General features: G+C 41.1%; 1 protein-coding gene across 15 annotated transcripts in view; it reads left to right on the top strand.

The window, feature by feature from the left end:
* The window catches only part of PUM2 (pumilio RNA binding family member 2), a 74903-nt gene extending 60108 nt beyond the window's left edge, over positions 1-14795 (top strand). For 10 of the 15 annotated variants that reach the window (XM_015621214.3, XM_015621210.3, XM_015621212.2 and 7 more), the window contains 8 exons: positions 4267-4534; positions 5068-5197; positions 6705-6839; positions 7093-7230; positions 8907-9032; positions 9570-9691; positions 10954-11146; positions 11862-14795. In XM_015621214.3, coding sequence (XP_015476700.1) covers positions 4267-4534; positions 5068-5197; positions 6705-6839; positions 7093-7230; positions 8907-9032; positions 9570-9691; positions 10954-11146; positions 11862-11993 — 1244 coding nt within the window. In that variant the 3' untranslated portion in view covers positions 11994-14795. The other 5 variants (XM_015621208.2, XM_015621205.2, XM_015621204.2 and 2 more) reach the window with 2 other exon arrangements.
* The last annotated feature ends 8931 nt before the right edge of the window (positions 14796-23726 follow it).

Below are 23726 nucleotides of genomic sequence, written 5' to 3'. Positions count from 1 at the left end.
AAATAAAAATAAAAAAATCAAAGCTTTCTCACCAAGTGAGAAGTTATACCTGAAATCTAACAGGGAGTGTATTTTAAGAAGGGTATGGTTATCATGTAGTCACTTTTCAGAGTAGAACAACATTGTAAGTTCATGTCTGCATGCAGTTTCCATTGGTATTCTGATAATGCCTGTCAAATGCAGCTCTCCCTCCACCTTCCAAACTTGTCCTGCCTGCTTGTATCAACAGGTTCAGCTAAGTTTAACTCTTGTTTTAAAATGGGCATCAAACTCGGTTGTTCCTGTTTCAGCCACAAGAATCTAGAGCACAACACTGGGAAAGGGTGCATGGTTTTATAACCCCTTTGTCAGACACTGCTGCAATTTGTAGCTTAAAAGAACAATTTCCCTTTTACAAGAAATTTGTGACATTTTACTGTTTTTCTCTTCTCACCAACTTCTATCCAACATCCTAAAATAGGAATGTGCTAATGACTTTGTGCTAGTGTCAGTTTTCCTGTATTTGAAGGGATTTGTCAGTTGTCTGTAACTGCTTCTTTACTGTAATCAGTTGGAGCAGTAAGGTCATGAATTTGAACTACCCTTTCACTCCCAAGTACAAGGAACTGCAAGAGTAAGTGGTTTTCCGTTGTAGTAAAAAATCCTTTTAGATTGCTAATCTTTACCCTGTTTGATGGTACATTGCAGCATTTTAAGAGTAGAGTTTTGGTAGAGTAGGATTTCTAGAATCTGGGCTTTTGGAGGCAATTATTTCCTGTGTGTTGTGAGCCAAGCTTGTTAACAGTTGGAGTTGATGTTTCACTTTCAGAGATGGTCATTTGGGGTGAGAGTAAAGGCCCCTTGGTAAGGCAGTATGGGGAGCTTTGCATTGCCTCGGCAGCATCCTTCCTCTGTAGGGCTGCAGTAAACCAGGCATAATAAACGTGCATTGATTCCTAAAATCAACATAGACATGTGTATTTCTATTTTCCATATGAAGATGAAACTTTTAGCTTAGGATGAGGTTAAGCTACTTACAGATGAACAAATACTTCATAGAAATTAAGTTTAAAGCATTTATATCTATGTGTGTTCCTAGAAAGTACTGCTGACACATGTAAGTTACTCTGCAGTAGATGTTTTCTGTCTTTATTTACTAGAAATAATTGAAAAAATACTTCGATAAATACTAACAGACTAATGCTGTCAAAATAAATGTGCCTGAATCTAGTTTTTAATGTTTTTTTCATGTTCTCCTTAACATGAAATATGTTAAGAAGTCAATAATTTAACATGCTTCGTGTCCTTGAAACTTAGGCTCTGATTTAGATGATCTATATCCCCTTTAGATCTCTCTGCCTTTTTCTCCCTATGGATTAGCCACAGGAATTTAGGTTCAATTAAACTGTAAAACAGCTTAGTATTACTTAGTGCTTTGGAGATCTTTCTTTCATGAAATCAGAAGTGATAGCTAATTGATTATCTGAAGAATGAACTGCACACTTCATTCCCCAAGAGTTTGGAATTGTGTGGCTATACTGATGTCTAATAAGTATTTTAATTTTTCAGAGCTTTATTCAGTAGGGTATGTTCCCCAAATAACTTACAAGATGTAGGCTGTAACTTTCCTAGTTGGGTGAAGCAAATAGGCCACTGTATTCACAATTATATCTGCATGTAATAAGTACCTAAGACAATATGCCTTTGTTTTGGGAGTTTTAACATTTTTCAAATCTGAAGAGCTGCCACTGAGCCATAACATTGCTGTAATTAAAAGTTGTGAAAATAAAAGCTAATTACTAATGAAATGACTCTTTTTTATAATAGTGTACAGTGTTTTACAAGGTTCTGCTTTCTGAGTACAACAGGTTCTTCTAGGCATTGATGGATGTGCTTTCTTAATACAGCCTTCCTGTATTATTGTCCTGCTTAACATGATTGTCTGAAATAGGCTCACAGGCTAGACAGGAGCCTCGCAGTTGCAGCATAGTTGTCTTACAAGTCTTAAAAAGTGATGGTTCCCAAATTAGACTGAAAAAAGGCTTAATAATTCTTGAGCAGGAAATGTATATTATACATATATAGCATATTTTTTTAAAAGCTACCAAGTTTCTTCTTTTTTTTTTTTTAGCTGCTGGATAAATTGTTGCATTTAATTTATAGAGACGAAGGCTCAGTTAAAAAAAAAAAAAAAGCTGAAACAATTTCTGATTCATATGTGCAATTCTGTGTATGTTGACTGTGAGCACATGATCAAAACTGCCCTATTAGTTTCTGGCACAGAATTGAGCATGTGATCAGTGAAGTAATAGAGCTGCTGCAACAGGAAAGGAGCCTAGAATTTCCTTTCAGATGGGCTCTGGTGCCATCTCGTGATACTAAATAGTGTTACTGCACAGCACATACAGGGAAGCCAGGATTGCACTGATGTATTTACATAGTCCAGATCAGAGATACCATCATTTCAGCAGCATAACTTTTTTTTGTTCTGTAGAAAGCCATTCCTAGAGGAGAAATTATGGCAGAAATTATCACTCTGCACACTGCTTTAGCTGCAGAATGTTGGGGGTTTTTTTCCCTTTAGTTTGTTAGTGCTATAATGTTTGTCAATGGAAACTAAAATTGATAGTTACAAAAATTAGATTTTCCTGGCTGTAGAGAATTAAGAGGCTTTAATTTAAAAGAAAACCTAGTTGTTTTTAAAATGTATTATGGGGCATAAGGTATTTATTGTTGTTTATCACAGAATTTTGAAGACTTTATAATTATAAAATAAATTTTACTATTTCTATTTATTATTTCTATTTTAGGACACAGTACTATACAGTGCAATAAATGTGATGCTTGATGTGTCTTGCAGAGCACTAACATCTCAGATTCTGGTACTAGAATTTGACCTTTTGAAAAAGATAACTTTACCATTAATACATTGGCAGTCCACCATTGTTGCCTGGCCTTATAAATACTTGCAACCAAAAGAAGGCTTGGCTGGGGCACAGTCAGCTGTGTTTTTTCTCTTATATTCCCTTTTTTCTTTCTTTTTTTAAATTTTTTTAATTACGTTTATAGTAGAGCACCATTCAAACAGCACATACTGCAATTTATTTTAAATTCAAATGTAGATATTTATTCTGTTGACTTTGAAAGGGCTTTAATTACAATGTCACTTCCTAGACAGGGAGACAAAATGCTTTCCTTTTCCAATTCATAGTCAATACTTCCAGGGAGTGTTTAGTTTTTTCTTTCCTTAGTTTGGTTTTAATAGTAGAATTGAGGTTTCAATGTGGGACTTGCCTTTGAGTATTTCTGCTTGCAGTATACTAAGAGTATCCCTCGAAAAAAAGTCATACAGTGGTTAGGAAAGATGCTTTGGATGCTTTTTATGGTAATTGCTGCCTGTTATAAAGTGGAGGGGAGAGGCCTCATGGAGGAGTTCAGACTGACATGAACTGATCAGAGAGCAGGGTGTGAGGAGAAATGCACAGGACTGTGGAGTGACAAGAGCTGTAGGTGGAATCACTAGCACAAAGGAGTGGGACCTAGACACAGGCAATTCAGGTCCTAGTAAGGAAGGATGAAGTTAGAGTGATGAGTGTTTGTGCAGTGAGGAAAGGACTTCATGTTTCTAAAAGGAGCTTCACTTTATTTGTGGTTGTTTGATAATTGAGTAAAGCATTCTTAGTTACCTGGTTGGAAATTTGACATATTTAGTGCTGAGAAGAGGTACCAGATTGGGAGCTTGGGATGCTGAAGTCATCAAATAACCTGCAGGACAGGTATAGCTTGACAAGAGGCACCACATGTGCCTCCCCAAAAATGTTCTTAACATGCCATAAACTGGAAAGGTATCTCAGTAGGGACTGAAGGGTAGTTCAGATTTCATGGTCTATTTTGACACAATTGGCTAACTTCAAGACTACTAACGAGGGTATAAGCCAGTATGACTCGTGAAGTGGAAATCTGCCCACTAAGCTTAAGGCCCACCCAGTTCTAAAGTTTCTGTGAGGCTGAGTGGGTGCTCACTTTATTTGCCTTGATGTATTCTTCTAATGACATTTCTTTCCCTGGTGCCCTTCACATAAAATAACAGTGAGGAGGAGAATGGTTTTATTTACTGCAAGATAAAGCTATCTAACTCCTCCAACCGTAATGAGGTAAATATAAATAACAAGACAACACTGTTGTTTTCTTTGGCTCCAGGGTGTATCCGTAGTTTTAGTTTCACTTGCTGTTTTGCTGTTGCTTGTTTTCCTCATGGCTGTTACTGACAGAGCTGCTTCCTTGTAGGAGGACTGACAAATGGTAGTGGTCGCTATATTTCTGCAGCCCCCGGAGCCGAAGCCAAGTATCGCAGTGCGGCAAGCGCCTCCAGTCTCTTTAGCTCCACCAGCCAGCTCTTCCCTCCTTCGCGCCTCCGCTACAGTAGGTCTGACATTATGCCTTCTGGACGCAGCCGATTGCTGGAAGATTTCAGAAACAATCGTTTCCCTAATCTTCAACTAAGGGACCTTGTTGGACATATTGTTGAATTTTCCCAAGACCAGCATGGTTCTAGGTAAATATTACAAGAAAAGTTAATAATATTTTACTGCTTTGATCTTATTAAGATCCAACTTGCGTGAGATGCTTGTCACCTTTATACAAAGCATGCCATTAATTGGAGCACGTGCTTTTAGGCTGACCTTCCCTAAGAAATTTATTTGTAAAAGTATTAATTTAGCTGCTTGTAGAAGTTTTCAGTGTAGAAGTAGCCTCATAACTAGACTAGTAAACTGTAGTATTTAGGTATCAAAAAGGCAATGATTAAAAAAACAAAATATGTGGCATCTGGAATGTAAAACTTTTTTGTCAGTACATCATTGGTCACTTAGTTATTATTTTCATCTTTAATGCTTTTCAAATGCAGGTTTTCAAGTCTTGATTTTACTAAAATGTATCCTTTTATATGCAAAGGTACTACTTTCATTTTAATAAATTTTATAAATGTTGACTGCTTTCTTTAGAGTGTTGAGGTGTCTCATTGAAACAGTGTTTGAGAGGTTTTCCTGTTGTTGATGCAAAGCATAATATACCTTTTTTTGTGCTTAGATTTATACAGCAAAAGCTGGAGCGAGCTACTCCAGCTGAGCGCCAGATGGTATTTAATGAGATCCTGCAAGCAGCCTATCAACTGATGACTGATGTGTTTGGAAACTATGTAATACAGAAGTTCTTTGAGGTAAGCATAGCACTAAGTGCATGAATGGACATGCAAATGAAGTGCTGTAAATGTGATTAAATTTAACTGGTATTTTCCTTAACACTGTAGCAGAATTCCACATGACTTCAACAGAACCCAAGCGTGTAACTCTGCATTGGTGTTTTCTGTTCTGTATCCAGTCTTTTTTGCCATTATGGACACAGTTTCTCCTTACACTGGTAATGCATGTGTTGGTGAAATCTAATGAGTGCACAGGCTGCACATTGAGGCTTTACAAACCTCTTTGCAGAGCTTAGACTTTCAGCAGATGAAAGAGAGCATAAATATTTGAAAGATGCTTTTTGTTGGTTACTGCATCATAGTACAGAATGGGGTCTGGAAAATGCCCTTGCTCTCAAACAGCTGTGTGAACTTCATCCAGTTCTGTGTGTGAGGAAACTCCCATAAAATTTATTGAGGCTGAAGAATTTTGAGTAAGGGGTATCATAAGATACAATCCAGTATTATTACAACTAGTATTTAAAAGAACTACAAGATTTGGTTTGAAGAGAGAAGAAACAAGTAATGCCTGTGTCCTGGGAAAAATTATATGAAGGATAGGTATCTAGTATAGTGTATGTTAAATCAAGGGCCATATCAAAAAAGAGTGGTGGAGAGAAGGTGACCTTGGAAAATGTCCAGTAAAAAATAAGATACTTGCTATAAACAAGAATGTATTTTTAATAATCTGTAAAACAATGTGCTTTATTATTTTACTTCTTTTTTATTAACCAATCAAAATACTTTTTGTTAGGTGTCACTGACATATATATGATATACAAGATCTTGATTTTGCTTTGGAGTCATAATCTGCTATTTTTTCCATAATATTAAGCTGGATGAATACACAGTTAATCATTGTTAGTTGAGTGTTTTCATCTTAGTTCTGCAGAACACTTCTCAGGAAACAGGTTCACATGGCCTTACGTGTAATAGGGGACCTCAGTTGACTGTATAGTTAGGCAGGTGAAGTTGTTGGTCAAGCTTTCTTCAGAGCTGACTACAGGTGTGGAATTTGACAGTTCTCTGCCATGCTGCAGGAATATTGCTGTGCCATCATGTGATTGTCCAGGTGGTCACTTCTATATCCTCTCTTACAGGATGTGAGATAACACTGTACAAATTTTGGGATAGAAAATCTCATTTGTATTCATACATGATAGTGACCTGTGATCATTTTCCTGTATAATTTATTTGAAAAAGTAGTTTATTGCACTTAGATATTCCTACAGACAGACAATCTGTGTTGACTTCTTGTTGTCTTTCAAGGTCATGCATTTGATAGCAGGTATGTGAACTGGATGTGGAATATTGCAAAATGTTGCACTTAGGAGACAAAAGCTTCTGGTGATTATCCTCACCAAAATACAAAGTGAAAAAATGATTCAAATATTACAGTACATCTTGACAATACTTACTCTGACATGTAAATTCCATGTGCTGCAATATGTCTTCATTTGTTAACAATATATTTATTGTCTTTTAGTTTGGAAGCCTGGATCAAAAGTTAGCTCTAGCAACACGCATCCGTGGTCATGTTCTGCCACTGGCCCTCCAGATGTATGGCTGTCGTGTTATCCAGAAAGCACTCGAGTCAATCTCACCTGACCAGCAGGTAATTGTAAGTTAGATCAATGCTTTTTAAATTTTATTTATTTTTATTGTATCCCTCTTCTTACTTAAATACGTTGTTGATTATTCCCTTCATCATGAAATATCCTAGGGGCTAAAATAGTTGTTTAAATGCGGGTGCTGAGGTACACAGTTAATACCAGTGAATATGAAGGTTGGAGTCAGCATGAAATGAAATTGTTCCCCATTTAAGGGTGGGGGGAATACCATCATAAAGACAAGGATAATCTTTGTTTTTCCAGAATGAAATGGTGAAAGAACTGGATGGCCATGTTCTGAAATGTGTGAAGGATCAAAATGGAAACCACGTTGTACAAAAATGCATTGAGTGTGTTCAACCCCAGTCGCTCCAGTTCATCATTGATGCATTCAAAGGACAGGTAGTGTCAGTGGTTCATTTCCTTTTTGCAGGTTTTTCACAGAAAAAGATTTTCCAGTCTTTTTCCATCATTTGCATGTACAAGATAGCGTTTGCCACTTTGTGCTCAGCTTGTTTTAAGTAGAATGAAAAAGGGGATGATGACGTGAAAAAGATGTTGAAGAAACAATTAACATGCTGTAAAAGGATGAATTCGTGGGAGAGGAGGCTCTAGAAAGACATGTTTTTGGATATATTATAAATAATAAATATTTATGTAATATAAACACATGCAAGGTTCTTTGTGTACCCAGGCTTTGTGTTTGTGTTTTGTGATAACACCATTTCACATTTCCTTCACAACTCTTACAGGGTCATTTTAGATATAATAATAACATATATGCGCTCTAGTATATATTTTTCATTAAAAATTGCATTTTCCTCTCCTGTTGCTTGTGTTGCACGTGTGTCTTTTCAGTGTTTCCCAATGAATGTCAGTCCTTAAGGAACTGTAGTGATGAAATTCACTAATCTGTTCCCTACATATGGACTAGTGGGGAGTGAAGGGGGCGTTGTATTTGTTTACTTCAGATTGGGGTTTTTGTTTTGTTTCCAGAAACCATTACTGTAAGATTGATACTGTGCTGCAGGCTAGTGAATGTGCTGCAGCTAAATAACATTTTAATCCTCTGAGACAAGTGTGCACTTTTATAGTCTTGAGAAAAATTGTAAAAATCTTACTAACTTGGCTATAAAACTGAATTTTACTTTAATGGATGGCCAAATGTATTTCCTAATAAAATCTACAATATCTTTCTCATTTTCACAACAGCAATACCTGAATTATTGTTGTTCATAGTACTAAATTGCATACCAAGGTTTCTAGGGTTCAGTCCTTTTACACCAAAAAGTGTGTATGAGGTACATGAGATGCATTTTTTTAAACTGTAAATAGAGCCCCTTGACTAAAGTGTGAGTTGGTTTATTTACTGAGCATCCATCCTAAGCACCAAGTAAGTATATAGAGAAAATAGTTGCTAACATGAAATGGCAAACGAAAAATAACACAGTTCTGTGATATTACTTACCATTTTCTCCTGCCTGCATCATTTGAGTTGATGCCTAATCATACAAGATACTGTGTTCAGTCCTGACCAACACTGAAATTTTTGGAATTAATCCCCAAACCACAAATGTAGCTTCAGGAGAAGCAAGCAGAAGGAATAAGCAAGATCTGGTTGCATATTTTGAGTAGTTATTTACAAACTTCGTATCTGTAACTTGGAGCCTATTGTGTACGCTGGGAACATGAAATTGGTGAAAATCAGCCACCATGATTGAATTCCTTTTTATAAGCGTCAAAGTCTTAAAATTTGAAAATAAAGTAAAAAGAAAAGCCTGAAAGTTGAACAGCACTTAAGTAAGGCTCATACTTCTAGGCTTTCCTTTGTAGCTATGTAGGCTAGAAACATTCTAATGAACACTTGGGTTCTTAGTGGTATGTTTTCTGGAGTCCTTAACACACAAAAACCTGATTTTTTTATCTTTTCCTGACTTCTGCTGGAAATGGAATTCTGGCCTTGGCAGGCAAAACTTGTTTTAATAGTAGTTATGTTCAGTTCCATTTTGAATGCAGCAATACTGCAATAGATGTGAGCTTCAGCTGGTTTAACATCAGTTTACAATCCTGTTTTCAAGGTCTTTGTACTTTCAACTCATCCGTATGGTTGTAGAGTAATTCAGCGTATTCTGGAGCACTGCACTGCTGAGCAGACTTTGCCAATCTTAGAAGAACTACATCAACACACAGAACAGCTAGTGCAGGTTAGTGCATCTACACTGGTTTTTAATGCACTGTAGACATTTTTTGTTACCATAATTTACTCCTGTATCCTAGTTTAAATGCATTTGCCTCATTTGAATTTTGTAGACATTGATTTTTTGTTTTTCTTTCCTTCCATAGTTTTAATGAAAATGAATTTGGAAGTTGGGAGGCAAAGAAGATATAAAAGCGTTTTTCTTACACTTTTGACTGTAGCTTGGTGTTCAGGGGAATATTACAGCTGTTAAAAAAGTATGATCTTAAATTTGAGGACTTCTTTCTTAAAGAGGATAAAAGATACTCTAGAAAAACACTGGTTTTACAGATTATTTACATTTTTCATGTGAACTTTCTGGTCCATTGAGTAATTCTTGATGAAAAATTTCTTGCATCTCTTTGCTTCTGTAATGCTGACGTTATTGTATTTTCCTTATATCCATGCAAATAGTAATTTCATACTTTATGCTCATGTACAAAAGCTGACAGTATTTATTCCTTGGTATGAGCACAAAAGAAAATTGAAGTCATCTTATTTTCAGGATCAGTATGGAAATTATGTTATTCAACATGTACTGGAGCATGGTCGTCCTGAAGACAAAAGCAAAATCGTGTCAGAAATAAGAGGAAAAGTTCTAGCTCTGAGTCAGCACAAGTTTGCCAGGTATTGCACAACTTCCATATATAAAAGATTCATTAGCCTTGTAAAGTTGTAATACTGGATTTATTTCTTGTGTTACAAAAGAAATTGATAATTATTTTTTTATTGTTTATCTTGCCTCCTGAAATTTCATATTTTTATGGAGATGAATGGTAGTGGCATTTTATACTAGGTTTGGGGGAGGGAAGAGGCAAATGTTCTGTAGCAAAACAAAAGAGTTTCTGTGTGTTTATGGGATGGCTTTTGTTCATTTTGTGCAAGTGCAGGGAATACGTTTCAAGTTTTCATATAAGGATGCCCAGAGCCAGGTGAAAAGGTTTGCTAGAACTTGGGTGATGTGTTGATGATGATAAGCTGGGACTTGCTGACTCTCAATCCAGCCTAGCAATTTGCAAGTATAACAGGGCTAGCTTTATAAAGTGGTAGTTCAGTCTGACAAGGATTTTCTGCCTTATAAAGTCTGAAAGACTGCTGTAGGAGGCCTGAACTACTCAGAAATTTGAACCTAAAACTCCTCCTTTTGTCTTTTTTTGCTGAAATATGGATTATGTGCCTTTTGTGAAGGAAAAATACACCTCAGAATTCATTCTAGGTGATTCAGTGAGACTAACTTTGTCATCAGAATGAAGTAGAAATGCACTGTGATATTATGGGGGCATTTGTTTTAAAAATTTCTAGAAAATTAGTTATATGGATTTTATTTTTCTTTGCCTGAATAGGACTCTTCATAACCCTCTAGCTTGCTTAACTTCTAAAGCACAAATTTAGGACTGGGATCATTTTGCTGTTACAAACTTTGATAGCCTTTCCAGCTTCTGAAATAAACTGGAAGGTCAGAGGCTTGCTCTGCAAAAGAATATTTCATGGAATCTCTGATCTAGGCATGCTCCTGGAAAGTGCATTCACTCAAAAAGCAAAAATCTTCATAACTGGCTTTCTCTGTTGTCTTCAAAGGGCCCACAACCAAAATAGATGTGCTAGAATACATATGGAGCTTGAAGTCCAGTATACCCTACATAGATTCAGTGGAAAAGTCTCCTACAAAATAATCAGAAAATAACCTTTTCAATGGGTGAAATAATAACAATATATAATCCTGTATTTTCCTCAGTTGTTAGACTGGAGATTTGGAAATGAGGAATCAATGTGTTCGCAGTATGCTTTTTACTGGTGTTAAGAAGAACTAATAAACTTCTAGCTGAATTGATAATTATTACCTGAGTGTTACACCTCCCATCCCTTCATGGACCTGCCTCATTTTTCAGCAACGTGGTAGAAAAATGTGTGACTCACGCGTCCCGTGCGGAGCGAGCCCTGCTGATCGACGAGGTGTGCTGCCAGAACGACGGCCCTCACAGTGCCTTATACACCATGATGAAGGATCAGTACGCCAACTACGTGGTGCAGAAGATGATCGACGTGGCAGAGCCCGCCCAGAGGAAGATCATAATGCACAAGGTATGTGTGTGCTTACTTGCAATGATTCAGAAGTATGTCTGTGCAAGCTGTTCTGCCACGGCACCTTGCCCTGCTGTAAAACCCAGTGCTTCTGTAATCTAGAACTCAGTGTATAACCATGACATTCAGTGGAGCTTGCTAAAGCAGAAAGCATTCAGGTCTCTAAGCACTGAGCTAAAAAGGGAAAGTTTCAGTAGTCGGATTTCATCTCCTGTCTTTGTGCCAGATTTTATGTGAAGATACTTAAAATGGGAAAATGTAGTATCTGTCATCGCTGTTAATATAACAGAAGAAACATGGGTTTCTCTTTTTACTTCTTGATTTTGGGTATAAATCCACTCTGCAGTTCCCCCAGAAGAGATTCCCACACTTCTAGAATACGGGTACATTTCTGCTTAAGAATATCCAGACGTGGAGAAATGTGCTGTTGCCATAATGGCCCGAGGCTATTTAACACAGGGCCCAGGATACTCCTGCAAGAGCTCTGCTTCCCCCAGTCACCAGCAGGGCTCTCCCACAAAGTACTGCCTCCCTTTTCCTGCAACAGGAACATCAGTTACTTGATGAGTTAAAGTCACCAGTTGTACATCTTTCCAGAAACTTCACACACTTTGAAATGCAGGCTTCTGGCATCTTTTTGCGTAATTTTTTTTGACGTGTAGTCACCTCTGCTTAAAAGTGTGGATGTTAAAACCAAACATGTTTCTTATTACAGATTCGACCCCACATCACGACTCTGCGTAAATACACCTATGGTAAACACATTCTGGCCAAGCTGGAAAAGTATTACCTGAAGAACAGTGCTGATCTGGGGCCAATTGGTGGACCACCAAATGGGATGCTGTGAAAGACAAAGAGAAATGGAAGAAAAATTAAATTGTGAATTATCAAAACCTACAACTTAACTCTAAATGTTCTGATTTTTTTAAATCTATTTATTGACTTTGTTCATCCATTTGTAAAATTTTTATTCTTGTGTATATTTTTGGGGAGTGAATTGTTAAAAAAAAAAAAACAAAAACTATCTCCAGCCCTGATCGAGAGACCTATCAGATTGGATGGCTGGCAAAGCACAGAATGCCTGTATATGATGTAATTGTATCAAAATAGCTGTCACATATTTTGTAAATTTTTACCTTGTAAAGTCACTGAAATAGTTTTTAAAGGGAAAAAGTACAGTATTCTTTTAATACACTGGCTTGCAATCTGGTAGGTCTACCCAGCATCATAGCACAACAGGTTTATAGAGTTGTATATAGAATTAATCCTTATTTTTCCCTTTTGTGTGAAGTCTTTTATACCAGATTAAAATTGATCAGCTGCATAAACATTATTTAACATGTTGAAAAGTTAAGTTGTATTTTGGTGGTTCACAACATCCTATCCAAATAACAAACAGGGCACAGCAAATTAGAGAAGAGCAAAATGATGGAAATTTTAAAAGACCAGGTTTTGGCACGTGCTGTGGATACAGGTTTTTTTAAATCATGCGCTAGGGTTTTCTCTAGCGATGTATTAAAAATAAAGTGCTGTATATACTTATATATTTAATTGTTGAACAAGGTAGAGGGGTTAAAATGATGGTGGTACTTCCATTCAGCAAACTACTCTGTTGGAAAAGGAGTGAACCCTGTATTAACTTTACAGTCAGTTTTACAACGCAGGAAGAGTAGAGATATGTATTTTTTTATTTTGCATATAGAATTGTAAGGATTTGAAAGTGTTGAGCATTTATTTTGCTTTCTCACTGTAGATGCGAAAAATAGGTAATGATAAAGAGAAGGGGCCACTGAAAAGTAAACTTGATAGCTCAACATTTAAGCATGATTGATTAAATATTCAGATAGCTTTTTGCTTCCTATAAATATATGCATTGTATACGTGTAGTTAATAGGTGTAAGTTTACAGTTTGAAAACGAATCTCTCATTTCGATGTTTATTACAAAGCCTTGCTAATTTAGTAGTGATGCTTACCTTGGTTGTACAGATGTACATTTGTAAACCTTCATGCTGTAAATGTAATTTGTTTTACTCCTTTTTGGGACAAAAATTTGCATTTTAGTGTATATTCATATCCCCGTTCCCTTCTTTCCCCCTGGCATATAGTGTTGTATAATGTAAATTTATTTCAGCAAATCTAAAGTGATTTTTTTAAAATTCTATCTTTATATGGTTTCAAAAATATGAACCGGCTTTCTTTTTATCTATTGTGAGAAACATTATGTTTTGTTTATAACATAACTGTTGAATCTGTTCATATGGACACTTTGGGAAATCAATCTGTTCAAATTTTAAATCAGGATAAATAAGCATAGTAAGAAGTGGACTGAAATATTTGGTTATCACAGAAACCAATGCTTCTTCCATCTTAATAAATGTGGCATGATTTTTTGTACAGAAGAGTACTGTATTTTTGAATAGCCTTCTCGCAGCGTAAAGCAAATATGTATGATACTGTCGATTTTTTTCTCTGGACATATGACATTGTAACAGTAACATAAAGATGATGTACATATACAAGCGGCCTTATGTACATTTCCCAATGATCTTTTTAAGGCAGAATTGTGACCATATGTGTATAATTAAAATCCTTTTTAATCCTTTGCCTATGGAAATATTTTGGAAAAAGCTTACTTTGTATATTCAGTTTCTGAAAGATAAAGAAAGTGCTTTGTATGTTGTTGAAGTAAGTATTTTGTGTAAAATGTTCATTTGGATGGCTTAACCTAAAGTTTTGATCAACATGGTAGTTTGGAAACAACGTCTTGAGCATTGATCAAATAAAAGGCTGTTTTGGTAGGGGTGTGATCATGAGAAAGAAAATAGCAGTGGTATAAACTTGTTTGAGGAATTCTGTCATGTTACTGTTGATACCAGGGTTACATAACTGTTACTAAAGCAGACATCTGAGGCGCTGCGTTTCTAATGGTAGTGATAACTCCTTAATAGGCAAATGGGAAAGTTTCTTCTGGCCTACTTCCAGTGCCTGCATGAAGGGAAGTAGTAGGCCTCATTGTTTTGAGTAAGCACAATTCTAATTGCCAAGTAGTTTTTGCATGGCAGTTCACAAAAATCCTCCCCAGAGGTACCAGCCCTGTCACTGGAGCCAGAGCTTTCCCGTAGTCACCCAAAGGATGACTTCTGAGCCACTTCCTTGGACACATCAATTCTCCTTAGTGACTATCTTTACCCTGTGTAGCTGTGCCGTGTGTTATAATCCACAGAGCCGACATTCCTTCAACACGTAAGACAGTACGTCAGGCTTTTGGGGATGTCCAGGCAGAAACTGATAATGTCCCTGTACTTTGTCCCTGCAGCACTCATGCCATGGTTGAATTTAAACAGTCCTGTAACTGTCATCCTTGGTGCTTTCAATATCTTGAGTGTAATATTCCACTTGCTCTCCTGAGATCATTTGTGCACAAATTCTATCCAGGAACATGAAAATCACTGGATTTCCTTTCAACTATTTTAGGGTTTGGGTAGAACCACTAGACTTTTGCTCAAGTATTGCTTTTTGATATAGATTGTTTACGGACCAGTTTGATTAGGCTTGACTCCAGGTGGCTCGTATTGAATAATGTAATGTTCACATGTATATACTGTAAAAATCAAATGAAAATGTGTGAATAACACTGTGTGAAATATATCTGGTCTTGCGTTTTTCCTGTAGGAAACCAGCCATATTCTCAGTTATGTGAATTAACTGTGACTGTGGAGGTCAGCTTTGGGAAGGTGCTCACTCACTTGTTCTGATGGGAATTGGGCAGTTATTGAAGAACCCTGGATTAGATCATGAAAATTTCAGAGGGCAATTTTGAGCAGCTGAACCTTCCTGTTTTATACACCATCTTTGCTGACAGCTAGTTAAGGCTACAGCCTGGTAACAGTTTCTGTGTACATCCCTGGATCCAGGATGAGTTCTGGAGCATTTGAGCATGTTAGCTTTCGAATGAGAGAAGAAATTGTTAGCTCTCTGTGGCATCCTTGGATCCACACTCCTTTCTGTTACTGCCCAGGAGGTTCTTCTAAAGACCATTTTTAGCTGAAGGTGTGGAGTGAAGCGGACTGACAGCACAGGAAATGAGCCTGGTGGGAAATAACTCACCTAAGGGGCCCCTGTGGACAGAACACTCATAATGCCCATCCCTCCATCCCCGACTTTTCCATCAGAGCATGGAGAAAATTGAGGTTTTGGGGTCATACTGCTCAGATGTTTAAAAGTGCTGATGCAAATTTAGAAACCTATTTAGTTACTGTTCTCTCTTCTCTAAGGAACATGTATTTGAAGAGGTGCTTATGGCTCACCACAGCGTAGTAGTCCAGCAGTGGGGTTGGCCTCCATGAGAATGTTGGATGCTCAGCATTCCAGTAACTCAGAAAGTGGGTTAACAGTGGGGTGACAACAGCTACCACCATGTGATTTGGGGAAGTAAAGCTGAGAGAAAGCAAAACAGTTTTAATACCTAGCAACTGGTCATTGAAACTGCAGGTTGCATGTAAGTCAGGCACCTGGGAGGAAGACTTGAGGCAAACTGCAGAGCAGCACTTTGCCCCTGCAGTCAGGACAGCCAGAGCGCCCCAGTGCAGAATTCTGCATGGAGCAGTGCCCAAGTGTGGCGTGTCCTGAGGGTGGCAGATCCTGCCCTCATGGTGACAGTTCTCTGCTGCTGTTTGAGGAGGGAAAGGGGAGCACCATGAGCTGTCTGACGTGAGCTGTCACAGCTCACCACAGGGCAGGAGTGGCTGTTGGTTTGTTACCACAGCGGTTCACATCGTACCGAGCTGAAGTCTCATCAGTCTGTGGGCAGCACCGATGTGATGAGCTACAGGCAGTGCTTTACTCAGCCCAGACAGTTTCAGATGCACAGGCGCTATCTGTGCCTAAAGGATGCTGATTGAAGCACCTCTTGGCTTGGGAATGAGGAAGCTTTGTTCCTGTCAAGGATATATCCTTTCTGGGGCTCTGCTTGGTTCCTGATGTTGGGCTAGGGAGGTGTGGGAGAACTTGGCAAGTGTTGTTCTGCCACCCAGGAAGAGACAATCTGAGAGATGCTTCAGAGTGAGCCTGGGGTGTTAGCTCTCTGTGCAGCAGAGAAGCCCAGGCCTCCCGAACTCCATCACAGAAGGGGTTAAAAACCAGCATTGTGGTCACAAAAAGAGTCACTCGTGACAAGGACGGAAGGATGTGCATCCATCCAGTGTTGACAGCACTCCATAGAGGACATGGGCTTTCCTGAGCTGGTGCAGGAAAGGAGATACCTGCTTTAGCCAGGAGAATGAACCAGATACCAGCATCACATATGAGGTGTCAGAACACAGAGGCTGTGGGGTGGGGGAGCAACCACCCTGCATCGAGGCAGGGAGGGGTAGGAAAGACCAAGCTTAGGAATTTAACAGAGCTGCTGGTGCTCCTCAGTGTGGTGGTGCACAAGGATTTCCTCTGTTGGATGGAGCCTGCTCCCTCTGCAGGCTCGCTCTGTGGTCAGGGAACTTGCCCAGCAAACGAGATGCTTGAATTAGTTTCCATTACCAGCCTCAGGGTTTTGAACCCACCTCCCTCACTTCACAGGCATTTTCCTAACCACAAGGAGCTGGGCGGGTTTACTTTCTACTCCTGAATTTGGGCTGGGCTTTTAGCTCAGCTTGAACCATTCATTGCATCACAAAGAGCACAAGATGGAGCATGACTCCTAAGGCACGCAGGTGGGAGTTGGTAGGTTCGGCACCTGAGATCCTTGTCTCCACCTCGATTCTCCCAGACTCACTTAATGCAAAATATATCTTGGGAGCAGCATTCCCCCATCATTATCAGACTGGAAACTTTCCAGAGGCTTTATAAAAAGCAGCTGAAATGCAGGAAGACCTATTCTAAAGACCCTCTTCCTTTCATTAACAAGAACAAACATTGGAACGAAACGTCTGCCTTCTCACCAGCATCAGTACTCTGGGCACAGGAGTCTCTTCCTCTTCTCCTTGCACAGTGCCTGCCCAACCCTAAACTCCTCAGGTCTGCAAATGAGCTGGGGCACATTGCAGGTGACACAGCTGGTGTACGAGACCATCGGACAGGGAACAACCCCTTACACAGCTGAGCCCTAATGAGCTTTGTCTGAGCTGCAGACCTGCCTGGAGGGTTCAGATTTCCTGGCAGCAGTGCAGCACCGCAGCCCTTCCTCAGCCTGGCTTCTGGATCTTTTCCCAGCCCAGCCTCGGGGAGCGAGGCAGCCCTTCCCCAGCACAGCGGTGCTCAGGTGGTGGAGGCTGTGGGGAAGGAAGGCTGCCTGCTTGTCTGCTGATCACAGGACATGTTCACACGCCTCAGTTTCACAGACACTCGCTGTGAGTACTGGCTGTGGATCGTACCCACAGCAGCACAGAGCTGCCCCAGTACCTGACTGCCACAGAGGAATGTCCCTGGTAGGGACTGGGAGGAATTGGCCAAGCCTGCTGAGGTCCCTCTCCTTACAGGTGATGTTGGCTGTGCCTTCTCAGGCTGCAAGGCCGCTGTCTGCTCCTGTCAAAGGGCTTTCCTCAGTTCTGGGGAAGCAGAACAGTTGTAGGTGTCAGGTCCCAAAGTAAAGATCCCCAAAGACACACAAGTGCTTACTGAGGGCTAATGGAAACTAAGAAGGGAAGTGTTATGGCAAGGGAGCACACACAGGTGGTGGCAGGAACACACAGGTGGTGGCAGAGAGCACTAGCCAGCCTGGCTAGCAAAGGAGATTGTGACAGCACATTTCACAGCTATATTCTCTTCTCCCAAATATAGACACCCTATTCCTGGTCTAAACCAGAGGATCAAAAATTAGAGATTCCCCGGTGGGAATGAAGACCTCTTTTTTCTCCCCTCCTTTACCTCCCTTTCTCTAAGAGAGCTAAAATACAGCATCAGAGACTATTTCCATTCCTCCTCACACAGGATCAGTTCAGGAGGAGAGGTTTTAGGAGGCCATCTATTCATACAGGCTGGATCTTGGAGAAGGATTCAGCCCCATTGCCTGGGCTCAGGTTTGGTGGGTCTGCCTAGATGCTGTTCCTTGCTCCACAGCTGTGTGTGAACTGGATCCAGAGGCTGGCACAACAATTGGAGCAATCGCTCAATAAGCAAGAATCAGAGGGCTGAAGCTGAGCTGAGGAGCTGAGGTTGGGCAAACTCAGTGCAAATCACAGAGTCAATTCCAACCCCTTGTTTGGAGGGATGGGATGAATGGAGCAGAGTTCAACCCTATCAGAGGTCCAAGCTATACACTGATCTCTTTCAAGTGAGCCATTTGGCTTTTAAAAAGCCTTTTTGTATGAAAACTCACCATCTTAAGTACTCCAAAATTCACATGATGTCTCCTGTTTCCTTGAAACATCATGTGTCTCATGAGAACCAAGGGTTTGATTATTCATCCCAGTTTGGCAGACATACAAGTTCACATCCTGCAGGGAAAGGGTCTGTCCTGCAGCCCCTCCCCATGTGCCCCTCGCCCTTCAGCCAAAAGTCCAGATCTGATCAGGGTGTTCAAGGTGACCCAGCCCATATTTCTGTGAAGTGCTGCACAGCCCCCACTGGCCACTTGGAGAAGGGAAACCCCCACAAGGGCCATGCAGCTACACCCCACCCGTGAGGCTATGGGGGAAATAGTTGAAAACCCACTTGTGTTTAAATGTGGACACTTCCAAGCAGAGTCGTACACTGGGAACGGATCCTGTTGCATACTTAGGGATCTGTGCCATTGGAGGGACCCTTAAACATCCAAGACACCTGGGCATGGAAGGGCAACATTCCCTAGGAGCTTACCTCACCAAACCTTCTCTTCCAGCAGAAGGTCTTAGATGGCACTGGACACCTTCATATACACAGTGGCTCTCTTCACCTAGCACATACCAGAAAACAGTAAGCAAGGTTTTATAAATCAGTGGTTAAATCATTGTATCATATATCATATATATCATATAAATCAATGGTTAAGAGAGGGAGGAAGGGAAGGGAGGGACAAAAACCAAAGGGTTTGTTGGGGGTGGGAGTGAGAACAGCTTAACATTGAAGAATGGAATAGGATGAGAGGGGGCAAAATAAAGCACCTACATCCACACACACACAAAGCTACTGTAACCACAGTGTAATAAACCATAAGGACCTTTTGGATTATAGATAATGGGAGAAAGGGAGGGGAAGGCAGAAGGAGCACCTTGAAAACCAAATGGTATTTTTAAAAAGTACATAATGTAGTAATAATAGTAAAAGGATGCTTTATGCATTGCAAAACCTTCATTTCAGGCCTCCCTGTGAAGTGTAGCTAATTTCACAGTCACCTAAAAGAAATCAAACTAAAATAAAGGAAACAAAAGAGCATTAAATATGAAGCAATTAAAATATCTGTGTTCACCCTGCCAAAGTCAGTGCATCAGGCACACGTGCCACACTAGGCTTGAACCCACAGCTTTCTCTTCCCTACAGATGTGCAGGTCAGCAGTGCAGGAACCCCCCCACCAAGGGGTTACAGCCCTTGCTCCCCTCCTTCCCTGCAGCTCCTCACCCATCTGTGCCCCACAGTGCCCCTGCCCTCCTCCCTCTGGCCCTGTGCCTGTCTCCCAGGTGCCCCCATGGAGGTGGTTCACCACCAGGAAGGTGCTGACAGGGACACACTCGGGCACAGCTTGGTCTCTGCTTCAGCCTTGCACCTGCACCATCCCTGCAGCACACGAGCACCCATCTGCCTGGGGTAGGGGCATCCCCACCCCCAGGAGCTGGGGAAAGGCTTCTCTTAATGAATGCATGAGAAGGGCCAGGGTGAGGGATGAGACAGGATGGGTGGGATGGGTGGGTGAATCAATGCTCTGACAGCCAGGGCTGGGAGGCACTTGCACCGCCTGGAGGGTTTGGCCAGGAGTGACTGCACCCAGCCCTCAGACAGCCAATGTGTGTGGAAGGGGGTAAGTGGCCTTGAAATGCTAAATGAAGGATGATAATTGCAGCGAGATGCATCCGTTTGGTTAATCAGGAAGAAAACCTGTATGTTACATCGTATCAGTTTCACAGCATGGTCACATCTGGGAGGAAGAAGAAATGTAAAACCTGTGGCTGGCCCCAGAGCCATCACTCCTCAAGGACCCTCAACCAGTCTGAGATCCAGATCAGCTCAGCTTGATGAATATATAAAAAAGCAACTGTACGTTTTACAATGTTCTAAGCAGCTGTTACTGAAATGGAACTAAAATCTCTGATGCAGCCTAACCCTGCTCTCACAACTGCTCTGCTGCAGCATCTGCTTCTCCCAAGACCAGCTTTTTTGCATACGTAGGAGTACTAAACCTGCTTTGGCAGAATTCCTGGAGTTAGACGTGCTTACTCAAATTCTCCTTGTAGAAGAAACGCCTAACTCAAGACACTTGGCTGTTTAAAGGTGACAGCCTTGAAACTTATAGCCAACATGTTTCATGTGGACTGAATACTTCTGTATTTTGGTTAAAACACTTTCATTTTCTACTTCGTTTGGAACTCTTTAACCAGAAGTACAGCTCTAGTTTGTGCAAAAACTGATAGCTAACTTCAACAGTATGTTGTATATCGGGTATGGTCAGAGAGGAATGGGGACCACATTCCACAAGGAGAACTTTATTAAAGTTTTGTACAAGTTATTCAAGCATAATCTATCATAAGACAGAGCATAAGCCTCTATCACAAATCAGGACAGCAGAGGAATAACAGAAAAAATACAGGAGGCCTTTGACAAGAGATTATAACTCATTCGATCTGGAGTCCCCATCTCTCCCAGGCAAATAATGGGTCACTGTGACACTGCCAGAGCCAGCTGTACAATTAAAAATACACATATTGTATTGTCATAGCACTTACTGAGGTACTATAAAGGCACCAGGTATCACAGTTCCTGTTTTGCAGGGTGGCAGGCAGCTGTGCAGGATCCAACTCCTCTCATGGTCAGAGGGTTTGCAACTCAGACAATCTGAAAAACTTCTCAGCACCTCCCCACTGAATGCACTGAAGAAAGCTCCTGTCCCCAGGGGGACCACAGGATCAATGAAACCTGCTCTGGAGGAGCGGGGCAGCTGCCAGAGAGCAAGGCAGCAGGTACCAAGCAGGGGGTGCTGTGGAAACAGGGTAGCTCTGTCCTCCCTCTGCTACCGGCCTTTTCTCCAAAGCTCCCAGCAGCCAGCTGCCTCTATGTTCCTGGGAGTCGTGATACCCTTCTCTCCATGCTCATTTTCATGCCAGGGCAAATCCCATTCTGTGCTCAAATTATTTAGGATTACGGAGGTCAAGGGATCACGCAGTGCAAGCCAGCATGAGTCACCGTGAGTGAGCTACCCTGAGCTGACCACAGGGGTAAAAGCATCACAGAAAGTCAGCAGAGCATCTCCCTGGGCAAGGGAAAGAACAACAAAAAAAGTGGTTATTCAGGTGAGTGCTTTAAGAAATACCTGCTTAGTCCACAAGCTCTGAAAGTGGTGGGCCAAATGGAACAGTGAAAGCAGCATCCAGTACTACAGGAAAAGGCCTCATTAAGAGGGAACGAGTCAGTCTTTTCTTGTGGGCAACACCCGTGTAACTTCAGGCTAATGGGAAACCCCTCCTAGGTTTTCATGCACCAGCCCCCAAAATCCAGTTCTGAGGCTCTCTGTAATGAGCATGCAGGATCCTTCCAGGCCCTCACATGCAGCATCAAAGCAATGCAGCTGCTTTTATTACAGCTGTTTATGAAAACTATCACAAAAGTGGCATGCCACTGCCAGCTGAGCTTCTGCCAAAGGAAGCTCTGCTTAATTAGGTCAAGAATTATTTGGTTAGTGGCACAGACCTATTTATATATAGTTTTCAGTGTCCACACAGAAGTTCTCACTAGCAGAACAAAGAGAAAAGAGATAGAGGAGAAAGAAAAAGGTCACCAGACTCTTGGGAGAGGCAGCCAAGTTGATTCAGTTAGCAACTATAAAGCCAACACTACAGCTACCCTGACACTTGGACCATTACACTTTGCATTGTTTAAGCGGGGAGAAAAAAACCCCAACCTCCGGTTTTTTACAACAAGGCTTATTCTTGTCCGAGTAATCAAGGTCATCCTTTCCATCGGTGCATTACACCGGGGAGAAGAAAGGAGATCAGAGCGCATATTGCCTCAAGCAAACTTCACACTCCACACCTTAGGGTGGGCCACAGGGGAGTCTCCTTTGGTCTCTCCCTTCCTGAGAGTGAAAGCCAGGAGGCAGATGGAGTTGCTCAGAGATGTCTGACTCACTGCAAAGGCGGCCGGACAGAACAAGCAAAATCAGATATCACTGTGCAAGCAAACTGGGTGCGTTCAGGTGATCCTGCTGCAAGTCACAGCTGCATGTGAAAGGGTCAGAATCAATTATTTCTACATCACTGCAAAACGACATCCAAACCAAACCTCATAGGATTTGCTATGGCATGCAAGGAGTTGGGGAGAGTTAAGTGTATTTGGTGCCATCAGCCTGAACAAAGAGAAATGGCCTGGTGAATAGGGGAGCCCTGTGTCAGGGGACCCAGAAGATGAGTAGAACAATGGCTGGATGCCAAATGTCACACGCTGACATACAAACTCTTGGTAATCTGAGGCTGAAGGTCCATCTTGCTTCCTCTTCAGACTAGTTCTAAATGTTTGTATTGGTCTAATGACTGGGCAGATTGCTCCTTTGTTACTGCATGGAGTTAGAAAGACAAGGATGTGGTGTGGGCCATGGATAATAGAGGCACTGGCCTGAGGTACTTGAAAGGAGAAGAAGAGAAGCTCTAGCAGCAAATTAAGCTTTGCAAATCTTCCTGGTCTGCACAGTCTCCATCAGGAGAGGATGGAGACTGTGTGGCCATCAGCCACACTGTCCTAACCTACTCCTGTCTGGACAATCCTTCCTCTTCTGTCTGCAGGTATTAGCTCACTGATCAAAGCTTCTTGTTGCCAGCTCACCATTCTGAGGCACCATCCATGGGAAAAACCCTGATGTCAAAGGGACTGTCAGTGACAGTACTTTGCCCTTTCAAGACACCATCCCCTTTTTTGGGGTGCATCTCCCACCTCACTCTAAGAAGTTTCTAGGGCAGACTGAATCTGAACGCATTTAACTAAATATATTTAACATCCTGTTACTGCCCCATGAGTCCAGAGGCACCCTCTTTCCTCTTCAGCAATCACCACACAAATTCCGGGTTTAACCTAAAGCCTTGCCTACACATTATTCCTGAGAAGTGAAACAGGAGAGCTGTGGGTTTCCTGTTCTTACAGATCCCCGTTAGCCAACTGAGCTACCACATCGGGGGAAAAACAGACTTTGTCACAAAAGCAGCAACAGAGAAAACGGCAATCATCACCTTGGAAGCCAACTAACTACCTGAAGCCAACCAGAAATAACACATGTGAGCAGTGTCAACCCCAGTCGGTGGCCAGCCCGGACACTCAGAGCAATCTCAATATTTCCACATACTCTCACCTCCCACTGCGTGTTAGGGAATACATTTCTCTTCTCCATCCCAGGATGTCAGGCTGTAGCTGACATACTTAAACAAGTTTGTCAGCTGATGAAATCACTGAGATGTGATGTGTGAGTGTCTCGG

The sequence above is a fragment of the Parus major genome, chromosome 3 (genome assembly GCF_001522545.3).
Source record: "Parus major isolate Abel chromosome 3, Parus_major1.1, whole genome shotgun sequence".
Lineage (NCBI taxonomy): Eukaryota > Metazoa > Chordata > Aves > Passeriformes > Paridae > Parus > Parus major.
Note: the sequence above shows the minus strand (reverse complement) of the source record. Positions and strands in the feature narration are given on the sequence as shown.